This window comes from Ptychodera flava, chromosome 20 (genome assembly GCF_041260155.1).
Source record: "Ptychodera flava strain L36383 chromosome 20, AS_Pfla_20210202, whole genome shotgun sequence".
In the NCBI taxonomy this organism is placed as follows: domain Eukaryota; kingdom Metazoa; phylum Hemichordata; class Enteropneusta; family Ptychoderidae; genus Ptychodera; species Ptychodera flava.
In genome coordinates this window covers 19,357,766-19,377,256 of record NC_091947.1, presented here as the reverse complement: position 1 = coordinate 19,377,256, position 19,491 = coordinate 19,357,766, and the positions used below count along the sequence as shown (strand labels likewise).

At 37.3% G+C, this 19,491-nt stretch overlaps 1 protein-coding gene across 2 annotated transcripts; it reads left to right on the top strand.

Moving 5' to 3' along the window:
• Positions 1–823: 823 nt before the first annotated feature.
• On the top strand, positions 824–18,436 carry LOC139120240 (uncharacterized). 2 transcript variants are annotated; one of them, XM_070684469.1, is made up of 8 exons: positions 824–986; positions 3,154–3,268; positions 7,499–8,273; positions 10,504–10,598; positions 11,521–11,800; positions 13,683–13,795; positions 16,335–16,440; positions 17,298–18,436. In XM_070684469.1, the coding sequence occupies exons 1-8, from the start codon at positions 964–966 to the stop codon at positions 17,474–17,476; spliced, it is 1,686 nt and encodes a 561-aa protein (XP_070540570.1). In that variant the 5' UTR covers positions 824–963; the 3' UTR covers positions 17,477–18,436. The 2 variants fall into 2 exon arrangements, with proteins under 2 accessions (XP_070540570.1, XP_070540571.1); XM_070684470.1 differs by lacking the exon at positions 16,335–16,440.
• Positions 18,437–19,491: the final 1,055 nt, after the last annotated feature.

Genomic DNA, 19,491 nt, shown 5'->3' with positions numbered 1-19,491 from the left:
ACCATGTGCAATCTGTTGGGGAGGGGCTGGCAATTTTCTTTAAAAGTTGGTCATGCACGTTATGAGAAATATCACGGTGGATTATCCATCTACGAAACATGCCTTTAAAACGCCTACGCACAGGACTTGTACAGTAAAGTAAATAGCACGGCGGTAAATTTTCTGTCTCGGTGTTCTTGTTTCTTTCGTATTTTTTTTTCACAAACAGAATTTACTGGAACTCCTGCTGCAACTTTCATTAAAGGTATACAGTCACCTGTAATCTAAATATGTCCATATGTGGTCAAAGGGGCGTTCCTTGGTATTCAAAATGCCCATGTGAGGGCTCTGTTTTTAGAAAGCGGCCACCCGCTTAAAATCTGTGATTGGTTAGATTTTTCGTCTGCTCTATGTACACTGTGTTGTTCGGTCGCGCACAGGATTGTAACATCTAAGTCGGTTGCTGTGACCAACTCTTTTGGGTTGGAAACGGTAGCCGACTGGTTTTGTGTGAGGCCTAGCAGCTATAGGCGATGTTGCCGTGAGTGTGTGGGGGTTCGAATCCCGTTTGGGTTATAGTAAAAATTATATTTCTATGGTAACTGTGGCAAAATCGGAACAGGTGACAGTATACCTTTAGTTTCCCCCTTCACATTAGTTTGACAGAAACGGTGCAAATGATAACGCACCCGGTTCGTCTCAACGCTGATTCGTTCCCTACGGCCCCTCTGTGAAAGCTTTCGCCAGAAATTACGCACAGTCCAGACACGGAAAATCAGCATTACAATGGTATGAATTCAAATTAACATAAATGTGACGACGATTAAAATATGAAAAACATACGTGTTCTTATGTCACTTTTGCCGCACAGGAAGAGCAGATCGTTTGCCTCGCCGCCTTCATCCATACATTGACCGTTTTTTGCACCGAAGTTCCTAGCTTTGTCCTGTATAACCGTATGATTAAACGCGACGACGGCGAACGATGGAAAATCACTCGAAAAACGGGTAAGTCTCACCATGACTTGGGAAAAAAACATCACTTATGGTAAGGTATTTGTGACGCGCGTCCTTGTTCTCGCCATATGACGTGCGTCCTTGTTCTCGCCATAAAATCAAAACTTACTTTCAAAGATGTAAAAGTGATCACAGCTCCCTTGCAGCTAAATCTTTACCACTCTGGTTATCTACACAATTGACTTGGGTGCATGCATGTACAGAAAACGTTCAAAAGCCCATCATCATGACTCTCTCCTAAGTTGGGAAAAAATAATGATCTGAAGGTTACAGACATACGATAAAGCTACAGCAACGCTCTCGAAGGATTTGACATTGCTTGTACAAAAACTATATCAATAAGCCATACTTCATTGTGCTTCGTTAAACATGGCTATTATTCTCACTGTTGAGTTCCATTATATATTAGAAACTTGACTGCCTTGAAAACCTCAAATGACTAATCAGCATAATAATACATTCACAAAACAACTCTTTTATTTTATTTTGTTTTTGTTTTGTTTTTACCCCGTTTGTTTTGGGACAACGGTGGAAACAACAATGCACGTCAAGCATTATGCAAAATGACTTATAACAAATGTGCATGAAATAATACAATGGTTTGATGTATGTATGTATGTATGTATGTATGTATCATTATGTATGTATGTATGTATGTATGTATGTATGTATGTATGTATGTATGTATGTATGTATGTATGTATGTATGTATGTATGTATATATATATATATATATATATATATAAATATATATATATATATATATTACTACAATTGTTTCATATGTATTCTTTTTACAAATAACATAACTGGTACAATATGAAACAAGTTGACACTTGTATCGGCTATAACCAGTTATTACCTGAAAATGCTCACGGGTTTCAGTGTATATTTCAGTTGTTTGTAAGTTTAAACTTTTATCAAACATTATCACCGTGAATTTGTAACTTCATTAAAATTGTTACAAACAACATCGGATATCATCGGGAGTTTGGCCGGTCTTACACCAAATAGCTTCTTTATATTTAATACATTTTTTCATTTAATGTCCACACGAAATACACTTAACTATCGGCACTTCGACCTTTCATGTAAAAGGCGTATTAAATGTAAAGAATGTATTGAATGTGACGGATGCATTTCGTGCAAGCCCATCTATACCTAGCTGCGATCTTATAATGTAATCCGTACAGACCTTTCATCATGTGTAATAAATGTAAAAAGTGTATCAAATGTAAAGAATGTATTTTGTGCATGCCCATCTAGATGTAGACTCGATCTTAGAATGTAATTCGTGCAGACCTTTCATGTAATGTATGTATAAATGTAATAAATGCATTAAATGTAAAGAATGTATTTCGTGCAAGCCCGTCTATAGTCCTCGGCTCGATCTTAGAATGTAATTCGTGGAGACCTTTTGTATAATAAATGTAAAAAAAAAATGCATTAAATGTAAAGAATGTATTTCGTGCAAGCCCGTCTATAGTCCTAGGCTCGATCTTAGAATGTAATCCGTGCAGAGATTTCATGTAAAAATGTAAAAAATGTATTAAATATAAAGAATGTATTTCGTGCAGATTGTAAATGAAAAATGTTAAATCGGCAACTATTGGCCATAGCTTTAATTGGCTTATGCAAAATGCAAGACTACTTTTATTTCTATTATATCATAGTACTGTCAATATACACATTGAATTTCATCAACTTTGGTCAAGTTAATCCAGATATATCCCACGTAAGAAATATATCCCTCATTAGAAAAGTTCATTAAACATGCAAATGAGCAGTACCCATGTCATAAAACTTCTTCATGACCATAAAATCTGTTAAATGGTTCAACATCTGTAAGAAGATTCATAAGATATGAAAGTGTCTTTCAGAGAATATCTAATTTCTAAACTAATAATTATGCAAATAAATACACATTTTACAAGCCACAATAATCTAATCAGTTCTTACCTTCTCAAACAATGAATTTTCCAGATTTTATTCTGATCGGATAAGACGTTCTTGAGACATCGTGCCAACAGACATACAGACAGACAGACACACAGATATCGGTATGAAAATAGCATATGTGTGTGAACGTGTGAGCACAAAAAATTCTGCAGTGTCCGACACGAATCTTACATGACTTATCATGTTTATATTTCACCAGAGAACGAAAACCAGGGTGTTTCGAGAATCTCGCTGACATCTCCAATATCTACAAGGCTTTTCTTGGATCAGCGTTTCTTTCTATGCCTTACGGCTTTAGAATCAGCGGGGTTATTGTAAGTATAAATTTCATTTTTCTAATTATGATATCTTACGCATACTGTACCTAATAAATTTCAACTAGTCGATGTAGTTTCATGTACCACATTTTGGCAACGACTAAAGCAAATTCTCGATCGGATTCGAACTCAGAACATACAGCACCCAGTTACCTAGTGAAGAAAAGTCAACATTTCATTCTACAACAATACTTTAGAATGTAGTTTCATTGACCATATATAGGCAACGACTAAAGCTAATTCTCGATCGGATTCGAACTCAGAACATACAGCACCCAATCACCTAGAGAAGAAAATTCAACATTTCATTCTACAACAAAACATTAGAATAGCAAGGCGGCACCTGCCGTCTCATTTCAATCGACTGTTACCTGCTCAGCCTTTTTTGACTGATATCAGCTAACAGATATAAACTTATTAGCCGACGAAGATGGAAGCGTAGCACAAGATGTTTAATTAAAAAACACTTTCTTGAACGTCCTAAGCAGGAGATATTTGCCATTGTATATTTCATTAAAAATAATTAACGATATTAATTAATGACGAATGGAACATATCTTGGCCTCTGTATATGTGGCCATCCCGATGCGAACCGAAAGTTCTGCCGTTTTTAGCTCACGTGTTCACACACGTGGGCTAATGTTATAGCGATTTCTGTCTGTCAGTCCGTGTGTGTGTGTGTGCGTGTGTGTCTGTGTGTCTGTCTGTCTGTCTGTCTGTCTGTCTGTTTACACGATAACTCAAAAACGCCTGAACAGATTCAATTCAGATTTGGTAGACAGGTACCATATGCTTATTGCTAGAACTGATAAGATTTTGGTTAATGTGGCTTTCATATTAATGAATAATGCAATACAATTTTTCCCATACAATGGTTTCCCTATGGAGACGGTAATGACAGTGTCCACATATATCAAGAAATACTGCACAAAATTTCATGAAACTTTTCACAGATGGCGATCTCAAAACATCATGATGATACTGTGAGTGTCATGTCAATTATCTGCTCATTTGCATATTTAATGAATTTTTGCAATTAGTGACATAACTTTGAAATTCCTGCACCAAACTTGATGATACATGCAACACATATTGATCTGATATATATCTAATTATACTTAAAGGCATTGGCAGTGTCAAGTTAATAAATAGCTCATTTGCATATTTTATGAAGTTTTGTAATTAGTCACATAACTCCGAAATAACTGCACCAAATCTGATGAAATTTGCCGCAGATATTGCTCCGACTGATATCTAACTATGGTATAAAGCATTAAGTTGTGTGAAGTTAATTAAGGGTTCATTTACATATTTAATAAACTTTGTTTTAGGTATACAACTCTGAAAGTACGGCACTCAATTCAGTGAAGCCTACTAGAGATATTAATCTGATAAATATATAATTGTACTGAGCAGCATTGGGCAGTGTCAAATTAACAAATAACTCATTTCCATATTTTATGAAGTTTTGTAATTGGTCATATAACTCCGAAATAACTGCGCCAAATTTGATGAAATTTAATGCAGATACTGATCCGACAGATATCTAACTGTGGTGTAAAGCATTTACTTGTGTAAAGTTAATTGAGGGTTCATTTGCATATTTAATGAACTTTGGAATTAGAGACATTACTCCAAAATTACAGCATTAAATTTGATGAAACTTGCTACAGATGTTGATCTGATAGATATCTAATTGTACTGAGAAGCATTGAGCAAGTTAAGCAAGTGTCAAGTTGAGCAAGTGTCAAGTTAATAAATAGCTCATTTGCATATTTTATGAAGTTTTGTAATTAGTCATATAACTCCGAAATAACTGCATCAAATGTGATGAAATCTGCTGCATATTTGGTGAAACCTGCTACAGATATTGATCTGATGAAACATTGAACAGTTTCAGGTAAATTAAGCCCTCATTTGCATGTTTAATGAACTTTGTAATTAGTGATATTACTCTAAAATTACAGCATTAAATTGAATGAAAAGTGCCACAACTGTTGATCTGAACTGTCCCATGAAGCATTGACCAGTGTCAAATAAATTAACAGCTCATTTGCATATTAAATAAAGTTTTGTAATAAGTGGTTAACTCTGAGAGTACTGTGCGAAAGGTGATGAAACCTGCTACATATAGTAACATAATCGATGTTTGATTGTTCTGTGAAGCGTACTACCATTAATGAACCTGTTGAGCACATTCAGTTCACATCTGGTTTAGTATTTGTGTTGCAATTATGACACTTTTCTCTGACTTACTTGCAACCATCAACAACTTCAGCAATTTTCATCATGTATAATTTCAATTGAAAATTGTTTTAAGTATGCAAATTAGTAATTAGCTGGTATGAAAATGATAAATTTCTTTCACTGCAGTCTTACCATTCCATCATCACTTCATGCAGCAAATTTGATTGCCTTAAGTCAAAACCTTGAAGCTCATTAAATATGCAAATTACAAATTAGCTTAAAATGCAAAATGTCTTTCACTATTACAATAGCATTATCTCAATAGTAGACAAAGTATCTTTCCTCAACTTTGGCAAAGTGCATCCAGTTGAATTTCACATGTTGGTAAAGGCCATGATAAAAATAAGCTGTTTACTGATGTTTAAAACGCAAAACGTCTTTCACAACTAATACATCATAATATCATCAACATGAATAGCAAATATCATAAACTTTTGTAACGGCCCTTCAGTCTCATGTCTTATGTCCATGCATGTTAATTTACATTACATATACACATTAGTCATTAATATCTAAAAATGCTAAATTTCTTTATGAATGTTTCACTATAGTATATTTATGAATATGGCAGGTTTCATCAACTTTGGTCAAAACTATCAAGATGTAAATCCCTTGTAATTAAGTCGTGATCATGTAAATTAGTTATCAGCTGATGTAAATATGCGAAATGTTACAGCATAGTATCTTCAATGTACGTTGCGGACTTGTCAATTTAGGTTGAGAAATCCAGATATATATCCCAAATACAGAAAGTTCGTGAATTGTGCACATTAGAAATTCGATGATATTAAAATACTTAAGGACGTTCAAATACGTTATATCATGGTATCTTGAATATACATAGCAAGTTTCATCAACTTTGGGGAATCAATCCAGATATACATCTCATGTTAAGAAACTTCATTAAGTATGTAAAAGTAGTCGTTAGCTAGTTTAAAAGTGCAAAATGACATTCATTATTGTTATATCACAGTATTTTCAATGCACACTGCAAGTTTCGTCAACTACGGTCACGTTTATCCTGATATATATCCCTACTTAAGAAAGTTCTCTAAATATGCAGATGAGTAATTAGCTGATGTGAAAATGCAAAACAACTTTCATTGCCGATATAAAATAGCATCTTCAATGTACGTAGCAAAGTTCGTAAATTTTGTTCAAGTCAACTCAGATGATATATATCCCTAAATAGGAAAGTCCGTTGAAAGTGAGCAGTGCCATCGTCATGAAACTTCTACAGGGCCTTCTAATCGTTCATATGGTCCACTGACGAGCATCTGTGAGCAGATTCATACGATTTGATACAGTCTTTCTGGGATTATTTCTGAACGAATAATCATATGCAAGTCAGTATTAACTATGCAAGCTTCAGCCACTAAAAGTAATCAGTTCTTGCCTTTCCCAAACAAAATCCCTGTACCAAATTTGATCCCGATCCGATATCGAGATATCGTGCTGGACAGAAGAAAAGATACACAGACATCGGTACGACAATAGCTCACACATGAAATACATGTAAATGGTCATGCACCACTAAATTGCCATGCAACACTACAGTACTGAACATCGTTACCGTGTATCGTGTCATTTGGCAATACTGGATACCAGTACACTGGCAGCAGGAGTTGTTGTTGCTTCTGTTGTTGTTGTTCACAGTTTCAAGACGACAGACTAATTGCTCTGTTTATTATTATTATCCCACCTGCCTTTTGCACTATTTTCATGATTTTTTTGTTCCTTTAAAAGAGGACACTTTTGTTTTTTCATTCTGAATGATATTACCCACATGCGGAATGTTTTGCCAAGATATCTTGATTTAGAACCGAGAAACTCTATTTTAAAACAAAAAGAAAGGAAAACTAGAATGGAATACGAAGTTAAAGATAATGGAGCTTAGAGGTTCCGAGTAAAAAATGTGCGTTTTATACTTGAAGTACATCAAAGTTACAGATTTTTCTGATTTTTGTGTTTCTATTCAAGCTTGGTATTGCTGGTCTTCTCCTATGTTCAAGTTTGATGAGCTTCAACGGTTGTTTACTCGTGCGGTGCAAACGAGAAGTTGTACGGCGTATTATGTCAGAATATTCAACGACCTTACCTGAAGATAGCAGTATGTACGCCAGCCGTAAAGAATATTTAGAAAGTAATTTGAAATTTACCGACATTGGCAGATTCTGTTTTGGAAAAATTGGATTCTATCTTGCCGAGATATTTCTTTGTTTAATACAGTTCTGTTTCTGCGTTAGCTACATTATCGTGATCGCCGTGAACTTTTCTTCGCTTGTTTGTACACCCACCAATCCCATTACGAACTCGTGCACGGACTGTCATGCGAAATCGCCGGCTCTTCCGCCGGGACAGTACACAGCGGGTTTCCAGGAATCCCACAGAAACTTGTCATCTCTGGCCATAACCCACAAAGACATAGTCGTTACCGGTACCGTGAATCTGACATCGAGTGGAGTTTCCGACGACGAAGCAACAACAGATCCATCTGTGGTACTTCAAATTCCTCTCGAAGGACGTTTCCGTCGACTCATCGAGAATTCATCTGACAGTGTAACACCAACTGGGGAAGAGAGTCAGAGAAAATTTACATACACATCGCCTTGCTTCTTTTTGCTGTTTGTCCCCATACCGATATTCATGGCATTGTCTATCGTACGTAAAGTTCGCTACATTGGACCAATAAGTGGTGTTTCGCTCACTTTTGGTATGTCTATCGTGGTTTGCCTGCTGGGATACTTTATCGTAAGTAAGTGAGCTGACTTTTTGAAAACCTTTTAATCACGCAGCAATATTCAAGGAAGAATCTGGGCCCTTGGGTCATACACTCGGAAAACCAAATTTTCCAATGCCTCGCTGGTATGCCGCATGTGTGGACACCTCTTGAAGTCTGTGGAGAAAGTAAAATCTTCACCATTGGGGGATGTGTTGAAAATCGAACATTGCATTTCTCCATAGAGTTTAGGGAGGAAAGAAGGCATTTTGAATTTCAAACATCAGGAAATTTTAGGTCATTTGCTTGTCAGGAACCAATTTTTCACAACAACCCTTGAGTTTTATTATTGATTTGGGAGACAATGACTTAGTATTTTCCTCAGAAGAGTTCAAATGATAATTTGAATCTTACTGTTTTGAGACGTTTTAAGCATGAATTTGCATCTTACACCATTTACGTAACACGAATGCATTTAAGGTAGTATGCGCCTCGAAAGTGAAATACTTAAACATTGATCAAACTTTCCTTGAGGAATCTTTAAACAATTCTCTTTCAAAGTCAAGAATAAAAATTGGGGATCACCGTGCACATTTTGGTAATAGAGAGACAAACTACCCACCGTCGATTTATTGAAATTGAAATTCAAAATGGTCGCCATCACGCGTGTTAACTCTGTTGCTAAAACTTTCGATTTTTAAAAAACTAAGACGATAAAAAGATTTTTTACACCAAGGGCGTGATCGGAAGAGTCAGAATGTGATGTTATGTCCACAATAATGAACACATGAAGCCATATCTGAATCATGGTTTTTTCCAAATTTCAATTGCATTTGGCGGTGTCTCTGTACATTCACTTTGGACGGTTTACAGCGGACTCACTTGGCGATTGCCAGAATATGGCTCACGGCTGAACTGTCTATCAGAAGAGCTTCCCAGATCAGCGCTCCATTCTCGCCCTATAGAAATTTGGAAAAAAACAAGATTCAGATATGGCTTCATGTGTTCATTATTGTGGACATAACATCACATTCTGACTCTTCCGATCACGCCATTTTGAGTATTTTGCAACCCAGTCACGAATGTAAGGGACTGGACAGCAATTACAGAGAGGGGGGGGGGTGTTTTTGGAGATGGGTCGCCATTTTTCGCGCAAACATTTTTGAAGGGCTATAAAATTTTGTACAGGCCTATGGGGGAGGGTCACCATTTTTCATGCATCAAAGCTGAACTTGCATGTGCGCGTATTGAAGAATATAGAATACTGAAAAAAAGAAAAAAAACACCTTCTGGAGCTTTCATTTTCTACCATTTCCATTTTCGATGCGCCTTTAAGGCGCAAGTTTTAGGGTATATTAAACAATTTATTAATGATCAAAGCAGCCACATTGGGGCAAAAGTTTAGGTTGTCAGCATTTCTACTTACCCTACTCCTCTGTTGTGCATAACTGTCCCTATAATGACTAGAAGTTTCAATTTGACCTTTTAAGAACAATTTTGGAGATCACTCATGTGATATCATTCTCCCATTGAATACATTGGGTATAGGTCGTTGTCAAACGTTCATGTAGCTGTATGTACACTTTTATTTTTTGAGGACTTTGACAGAAAGCAAACTATTTAGAATAGTGCATAGTGTCAACAATAACAACTGGAAGCTCCAGGTCAAACACCTTTGAATAACCTATGTGTTATTTGTAGTTTCCTCATAGCCTACAATGTATAGTGAATCAACATTTCGGTGAAATTCCAAAATCAAATTTCTTGCACAAACATGCACTTGTAACCACCTTGGTCTAATCATTACAAGTACATTAATATCAATAATCAAGTATAAATACACAGATTTACTCAGTTAAAAAAACTATTTCATAGTTTCCTCATAGACTACAATGTATAGTGGATCAACATTTTAGGCGAAATTCCAAAATCAAATTTCTTGTACACACATGCACATGTAACCAGTCTCTTATATAATCAAGTACAATTATGTCAATTATTCAGGGTCCATATATGCACAAATAGTGCTCTGTCCAGTCCCTTAGATGTCTAAAAGTGAGGTTATAGCGCAAAGTATTCCATTCAACCAAGCACACACGAAAAATGTTAGTGAAAGCACTACCAGCAATGGGGTCGGCCGCCTACCGGTCAGCGAACATCAAACCGTACACAATCAAAACAACACAAGACAACACGTTCATTCAACTCTTTCTTACTGTCAACATTGTAAGTTTTTTATGCCCTTACAAATGTGTTTTTTCCACAGATTTTCGTGTTCACAGTGATGTTGTCTTTATTCATTGGTCTCGCTTTCCGGTCTATCTTGGACAAGCCTTGGGGGCATTGGAAGGAATCGGAACGGTACGTATATCAGGTATATAATGTGGTGAAGATCATGCAGTTACCTAGCACCCTATAGGATATTCAATTAAATCTCTTTTGGTCAAAGAGGTGATCAATATGGAAAGAATAATCTACAGAGTAAAAATGCTCCAAATATTACTACCATGTAAAAGGAGAGGATAATATAGAATTGGAAGAGATGATATGTATGGGGGTTTTAAAAAAGCTGAACTCCAAGGGGGATGGATTAGGGATGGATAAGGTATCTTGAAAACATGCATCTATTAGGCTACTCTGAAATTTGGCATAAAACAGTGACCTTGTTTTAGGCTTGTGCCGAAACTATGCAAATTAGCCTCAAAATGCAAGAAAATAACGAAGATGTCTCCTCCAGCCATGCCCATAGGGTAATATGATGTATACTTTGTGTACTCGTCTCAGGAGATAACCACACTCAGATTTCTGTTGCTTCCCACGACATATTCAAATTGTTGATACCTTTTCCTCATATTTGCCGTAATCAAATGAGAGCTCGGCGTTATTGGCGCTATGCCAGTGGGAATCCAAGAAAAAGAGGATCATGTTTCCATATCTCCCCCCACCCTATCCATCCAGAAGCGATGATGATGTAGCCTAAGCAAAAAAAGTTTTAATATTACTTGCCCGTGAGTTAAAATTTGTAGCGAGGATTTGAGAGTGGTTATTTAATGAATATGAATATGAATATTTTCCATAAGCTCAACGCCGACCTTTGGGCCGACAGGCTGTCACCTCCCCAGCTGCCATATTTCAAAGAGACGCCAATATCTGTCCGTTTTTTTCGACCGTTATTTTCGTTCATATTAACCTTTAGAATTGTCATCTACCACCATATTGTATGAAATTGAGTTTAAAACATATTCTTGAAAAGATAATTGGATAAATTTCGATCTTTCATCAGATGATTACCATCGAATCGAGCATGGTTGGAAACAGACACAGATTCCTCCCTTTCTTTCTGTTTGTTATTATCACGTATACACTCATTATTGGTGCCGTAGGATTGCTTGGCTATTTCGTCTTCGGTGACGACACGCAGGAAATTATCACCTCCAACCTAACCGCTGACTCCGGTCTGGCAGTGTTTGTCAAGGTTGCTGTTTGCTTAAGCATCGGCCTGACTTATCCGCTCCAGTTGGTCCCCGTCATCGAAGGACTTGAACGATCTCTCTTCGCTCCCGGTAAGATGAACTGAACAGCGGGGAATCGTCGTTCATTAAAAAAATTGTTACCATTTCGCGAAAATGATGTAAAATGGTGTCTTTTAACCATTGAACTATTTTAAATACTTTTACCTTAATTTTTAGGTTGAAAAACCCTGAAACTTAAATGTTAGGCTTATACAATTGAAATGCAAACAATTTTACTCATAGAGAGACAGAATCGAAGGAAGAGGCTTTTATATAAGGTAGCGTTCACTTATTACGGCTGGGCATGAGCCGGCAAGATCGGCGGTAATAATCTGAAATTAAAAAACTGCAAGGATGGGGGTCGTGCTTTTGAATCAGATCACTTGATGTTCAAAAATTGTGCTAAACTAAGACCCATGGCGTTTATTTAAAATCTCTCTTTGTGCCTTGGGATAGCTATACTATGGATCACTGTTAAATAGCCACACGAAACGCATTTTGTGAGATGGAACATGGAAAATATAATTTTACTTTCTTTGTTCATCGTCGTTACGAATAAACGTTGGAATGTGATGAAGAATAAGTAGTTATTAGCATTGCAACTCTTCTACTAAGTTCAACCCTTTGACAACCTTGACAGCAGGAACATTACTAAAAGTTACTATACTAGTATATCTTGAGTTTCGATAAAAAAAAACTCTGAAAAGACCCTCCCCATGTTCCGAGTACATTATCAAGTGATTAAAAAATTTTTTATATCATACCAGTGTACTGATGGCGCAAATGCAGCGATCTGATTGGTCAAGACTTGAAAAGAACTCTGGTACATACCACGGTTGGCACACGCGCAAGCTTTCTGCAAGAGCAAAAGTCCTTTTTTGACGTTCCATTCCATTTTTTCAATGTACTGTCATGATATCATAACAATAAAGCACGACCTGCGGCGGTATACCACTCGATTTTGACCAATTCACTTCATACATGCACTCGCTATCGCTCGTGCATATATATGTAGTGAACTGGTCAAAATTTTGTAGTATACCATCGCTGGTTGAGCTTTATTGCTTATTTACATCGTGGTATTAGGTGGTATAAGGCGCTGCGTGTAGAGTAACCCCTAACTATGGGAAGGCCTCACACATGGCTTAACCCTTTCACCCCCAGTTCCCTGTATACAGGTCCAACTTTACCATAGAAAACAATGGATTTGGGACAAACCATGGTGGTGAAAGGGTTAAATATTGTGTCCCTAAGCATGGCACTTTCAGTCAGTTCTCATATCTCCTCCCTTGCCCTAGGACTGAGATCCTAGATCTGTGTAATTGGTCTTGTTCATGACCCCTAGATGACCTTACATTCGGGCAATTTTGGCTGTGATTACAGGATTCAAAATGCAGGGTTTTTTTTCTGCGAGAAAATGAATTTATGTAAAAATGCAGTGTATTGCTTGTACCGAGTGCAGAATTCAGTGAATATGTTTAAATCCATTGACCATATTATAGCATAGGAGAAACTAAAAGCAATGACACCGTGGACGCAGGAAAGAAGAGAAAGCATAGAAATAGAAAGAATGAAATTATTTGAAAACTGCCTAAGTTTTATCATCTTCTATTGGATCATAGATTTTTGATTTTTGGCACATTTAAATAGCTAAAGGCTACGGATAAGGTATATCCTGCAATTGTCTTTTCAAAAGCATAGTTTGCCTTTTTAGCCATGAAATATGTTGTTTTACACTTCTAAAGCAATCCATAGTCGTTAGTTTGGTGTTCTCAAACCCTGGTTCAGGACAACAGGGCTGGTATGTATATTGTAGAGAAAAAATCTGCAGTTCTGTTAAATTACGCATATTTATCCTCTGCAAACGCTGTAACTCCTTATCGCACATGTGAACGTAAAATTGTTTTCCTTTTCATTGATTATTGCCCCCTAGGTCGGCTCTGTGGACCAAATGTTGATGACTACGCGGAGACCATTCCCTTCTCAGAAAGTGCCACTGAAACATTAGTCAGTCAAGATCAACGATGTATGGCCATACCTCAATCGGTGAGTCGGTTCAATTGAGATCTCGAGATCCAGACAGGATATGAGACATCGCCATCAACGGCAGTGCAGAAGGTGTCACGGGGAAGTGTGCATGCCGCACTTGTGCACTCTTGCGTCACCTAGCATTGTCAGATTTTCAAGAATATCCACGATCTTAGGATCTCATCTGAAATTATTTTATCATACAATCTCAGCCCGCTCACCAAATCACAATACGGGACTTACATGTAAATTGAGTTTTGCGACGAAATACGCCACTCCATTACTAATATTCGCCATGTCAAATTTTATAATACCGCTTTCGTACCAACACCTGCCCAGTTATCCGAACACAGATCACAGATTTCGTTCAAACTACACAGTTAGCTTATGCATTTTATACTTCGTCTCAATGAGGCTGTGTTCACAACCACTTCTGGAGATAGGGGGCGCGGTGGAAGAATATAAAACTTTTCTCTGATCCATTTAAGTAACCCTCATACCACCTCGAAACCATTTCAAGTACACCCTTCCAACTCATAATGATTTTGAAGTCCCCGAAATTATGCTTCCTGTCTCCAGATGTTGTGGCGGGCTGCACATTTCATTTTTTTGCGCACGACAAACACTTGTGAATTGTTCATGACTTTGTAGTAAAAGCAACCAGTGATCACTAGCAAAGTACTTGGAAACTTGATGACATATAAGAAAAGCATTCCAATCTGAATGAACACTTCACGTCATCATATAAGAATCCAAACCCGCATAAAAATCATTTTGGTGTGTGGAGCTGCCTCTCCAACAGGAAAGGTTTACACAACAAAGTGGCTGGAGAGATTCATGTTGTTGGTGTTAACCTCAATCAGTGTGAAAAAGTAATGTGTGTATGTAGGTGTGATTTGTAAAAGAACACACGCAACATTTTTTTGCTAAGTTTTATTTTATGTGAATTTTTGTTCGATAATGGTCCACTATGATATTTCCAATCAGCAGCACCGTTTCTTTGAATCACTAAAATCCTTTAAAACGTATATTAAATCACGGTCCCTTTTGTGGAGGGACCGTGATTAAATGTTCTCCTTACCTCTTAAGGTGAATGTAAACGTCCCAGCACTTTCAGTTGAACCTACTGTGAGATTTCAACTACTCAATTTTGATTAGGAAAAACTGCAGGGATGTGTACAAATTGAATATTGGAGTAAATTTTTGGCAGTGATGCTTGAAGGCAAATTTTCGTAAGACCAGAAGGACATTTGCTTTCAATTTTTCCATGGAGCCTCTATGTAGAATTGAGACATTGGCCACGATCCCTATGGGGACCGTGCTTCGGCTGGGGTTTTGTCTGGTTTAACTGGTCATTTTAATCTCTCTAAAGGAAGAATTCGTCTCGGAGACAGTTCTGACTTTCGAATTTTCACAGTCTTTTTCTGATATGCCACTTTTGGGGGCTCATTGTAAAACTCTTATAAGATAAATTTTAACCGTCTTGTTTTGTTTTTCGAAAATCGAATGTTTTGTTTGACCTCCCAAGAGGTGACACAGGAATGACGGCCATTTCAAATGCTGGATAATTCTGATGCTTATTCCTGATTTGTGAAGAAAATGTTGAACCTTTCATTGAGGAAAGTTTGAGCAAACACGGAAATCTTTCAAATTCGAGGCGCATACTTGTAAATGCCTTAAAGGGACAAAGTCGCTCGTTTTTTTGTTTTGTTTTGGTTTGTTTTTAAAACGAAAAGTAGAGTGTGCTGCATGCACAACCAGACTTTGCTTGCAGCCAAACAGAATTAATCGTTCAATGAAACTTCTTACGGTCTGTACTAAAATTCAAGTTCCGTGCACAGCTGTAACTATGTAATTCAAGAGGTAATTTTTTGACACTTATGGACAGTTGTGAACCGTCGTCATATTGTGCACTGAGTGACTTTGGGCGAGTGTTCCATGTTTTCGGATTTCATAAGGTGGAATGCGACTCGGGGACAATATTCGGACTCGCAAATATTTACAACTCTTTTCTGATCCACTGCTTGTGGGTGCTAATTTTAAAGACTGACCTTGGATTAAGAAATGTTTACCGTCTTAGTTTATCGAAAATTGCATTTATATCCATAGAGTGAACAGGGATGGTGGCCATATTGAATTTCAAATACTGTATCAGTTAATGTCAGGAGATTAGTTTACTCTAATACCAAATTTGCCTCTACCCTTGATTTTTCTTCTTGATTTTGTAAGAGGATGGTTGAACTTTTCATAGAGGAAAGTTCGAGCAAGAGTTTAAGTCTTTCCCTTTTGAGGCACATACTACCTTAATAGAATTACGAGGACATCTTAAAGTTCAGAGGAAATACCGATTTTTTAAACTGAATATAGATACTGAAAATAGGGCATAATTTTTTCAAAATTGTATTCATGCAATGAAAGTACTTTTCAATTTCATCAAAGTTTTGGCAATTTAACAGTTAGTTAAAAATGGCGTATGTTTTTCGTATATTATTTCTTGCAGCATATATAATTGTAATGATTTTTCCTGCCTTTTTTGTTTTCGTGTACGTTTTTGAAGGTTGCAACGTGGAAACGCAACGTAGCCAGAGCTGCGCTGGTCTTGTTCACATTGTGTGTTGCGCTGATGTTCATCCATCACTACGCTCACTTGATAGCTTTTGCTGGTAAGGAGATCTGGAAAAAGAAATCTTTTGTCCTAATTTTTTTACGCGATTTGAAAATTCCTCTTTTGGGAATAGCAAACTATATGTACTTCGTCGTCATCCATGTTAGCACTTTGGATCCGACCACAAGGCAACAGACGCCCTTGCACTTGAAATGTGAAGATTTTGGGGGCGGTCCGTCGACAAAGGCCAGTGTCGCGTGCACAAAGCTACGCGCAGTAATACGCGTACAGTGTATTTACACTACACTGCAATTTACCTGTCGTCGTGAAGGCAGCACGATATAGCCCTTATGGCATACTCACAGTAATGGTAGTGAAAAAAAATGAAAATCTACCAGCCAGCCAGGGAAGAAGAAAAGCAGACAAAAACACAAGTGTATAAGCTATTTTTACTAAGTCTTGGTTTCTTTTGGAAAAAGAATATTTTTATTTGGAATAGTGTTAACATTGTGCTTGTTTTCTTAATTTTTTCTGAAAACCTATCAGCACGCTGACGGCAAACAAAGAATTTTATTCAAAGCGCGTTAGCAGAAATTTTGTACAGATGCTCGAGACATTGACCTTCATTGACATGAGAGTGTAGCCTTCTGTGCCACGTCATGAAATTTCATGCGTTACCATCAAGGTAAATTACCATCAGTAAACACACTTTGATTCACAGATTCATCTCAATTTCCCTCATTTTTAAAGTGGTCGATGCCAACAAAAACAAAAACAAAAACAAATGGTAGAGAGAATGTCAAAATAGGGGATATTCAATGCCCCTTTCTTAATTGTTTTCAAAGCGCCACCCCTTCTGTGACTATACCTCTTAACCAACTTTTGGTAATTTTTCCATAACATTACTTCCTCTAGGGGCGTTATCTGGAACAGCTATCGGACTCGTGTTTCCCGCCGCCTTTCATCTGAAATTGATGAAGGATGACATGTCATTGGTTGCTCTGCTTGGATATTCATTTGTCATAGCCATTGGCCTGGTCTTGGGAATTACTACCACAGTCACTGTTGTCACAGAGATGGTCTTGGCTGTATGAAACCTCTCAGCGACTCTTTCAAACCCCGTACGCGTCGTTGATGGTGATAAAATGAGGCACCTGCACATTGTACACATACAATGAAAACATGCATGCATGAATACATACATACATACATACATACATACATACATACATACATACATACATACATACATACATACATACATACATACATAAAAGATGAAATACTTCAAATACTTTACCTTGTTTATTTTGAATTTTCATAATTTTCGTGTTTTCCAACAAACGTTCATTTACTTTTGAAAATGTTGATGATTATTTTATGTGTAATGTACCGTTAAAAAATGACGGTTACTGGACTGTACTGTATTTTGCATAATGTGACAACGTACACGCCATGTTCAACCCACCTCATAGATTTACAATAATGGAGTAATTTGAATTATTAATTTTCACACTTTTGAAAAGAACAGCTACCTTTTTACACTGAACTCATCTTAATTGCAACAAACATCATTCTATAGTTCTTAGAAGAGAGAAAAAAGAAACTATTTCGACTACCTGTGTCTGAATACGAGTGCTTCAAGTTTTCCTTCACGTGACTAAGGTTACCCATGATGCATTGCAAATATTCAACTGATTTATAGAAAGTTTAAAACGATCTTTTTTGCACTCGAATGACGATCAATTCGATGCTTTTTATTTCCGCCAGATGCTAATATTAATAATTACGTCATGTGCGCGTATACGTACTTCTCACAATCCCTATTCATCGCACCTGATAACTTATTGAGTGCCTCCGTCCGCTCATTCTGTGATGACCGCGCCGACCGTGAGCGGTCAGCAAAACATTGGTCCGCTTTACACAGGTATATCCTTCCATGACAAGCAATCAAGTACGCCATTCTCAGCTTTATTTCGACAATACGTCAAAGAAACTGAATGTTCAAATTTTACAGAATGCTTTACACAATATAAACCAACATTTCTAACACATTAAGCTTTCAATTGTAGTGTTAATTTAGCTTCGCTACACTTCGCTACACTTGTTCTTATTTGCATACAACTTTGTATATCGCTTCTTGCACTAGATGTCGAAAGCCATAGATAGTCCTCAGCCCCCAAGGTATCGCATATTCTTGTGTACATCACCACTCTGAAAGCTGTGTACGGCTGACAATTTACTGGGAGATAAAACTGACAACGACCTGCTCATCAAACAAGGCAGATTGCGGCTCGGAAAGAGGTATTCGGACTCTCGAATTTTTACAGTTCTTCTCTGATCTACAGCATCTGAGGGCTCATTTTGAAGCTCTTAGAGTAAGAAAACGTTTCACAGTATTATTTTTTCGAAATTTTTTTTCCTTGTAGAGTTAACAAGGAGACGGCGGCCATTTTGAATTTTAAACATCGGTAACGGAAAGGCACGGTTTTTCTCTACTACCATAATTTGCACGGTGGCTCCTGATTTTTATTCTAGATTTGGTTAGAATATGGTTGACGGCTTCACACAGGAACGCGTGAGCAAAAGTTTAAGGTGTTCACCTTCACCCTCGACATTGCTATTATCACTGGATTAATATGGTCTGATCGAATGACATATTGATCTTGTAGGAGGATTATACCAATCTGTCGACACAAGGCGTTATACTAGCGTACTCTTTCCACTGAGATCAATCTGACAACATTATATGCGATTGACCAATGTAACTTTTTCAGTACATCAGTGTACATGGCGCATATTATTTTGTCTGATTTAATCCATTCGGTCAATACATCAGGCTATTTCTTAGGCCATCTTTATGTAAAGATGAAACAATTGCGCAGCAAAATGACAAACAGTTGGTGTTAAAATTAAAGCAAGGGACCGTTTTCAGCAAAGTTATGTTTTATAAACCGAAAGAGAGGAACAGAGCATGCAATATTTTGAGCAAGGGGGAGGCTTTTTATCACAAAGGTAGTCGAGCTCGCGTTTGGCACGGACATTTGGACTCTCAAGCTCACTCTTTAAGCTTAGGGAGCTTCGTGAACTCTTTCGAATAAACTAAGTC

Bases quoted from the DNA above. Each gene is read 5' to 3' on its own strand.
- LOC139120240 (XM_070684469.1), top strand. From the start codon at position 964: ATGGAAAATCACTCGAAAAACGG. The intron at 8,274-10,503 runs GTAAGTGAGCTG...TTTTTTCCACAG, and splicing joins GCTGGGATACTTTATCGTAA to ATTTTCGTGTTCACAGTGAT. The intron at 10,599-11,520 runs GTACGTATATCA...ATCTTTCATCAG, and splicing joins CATTGGAAGGAATCGGAACG to ATGATTACCATCGAATCGAG.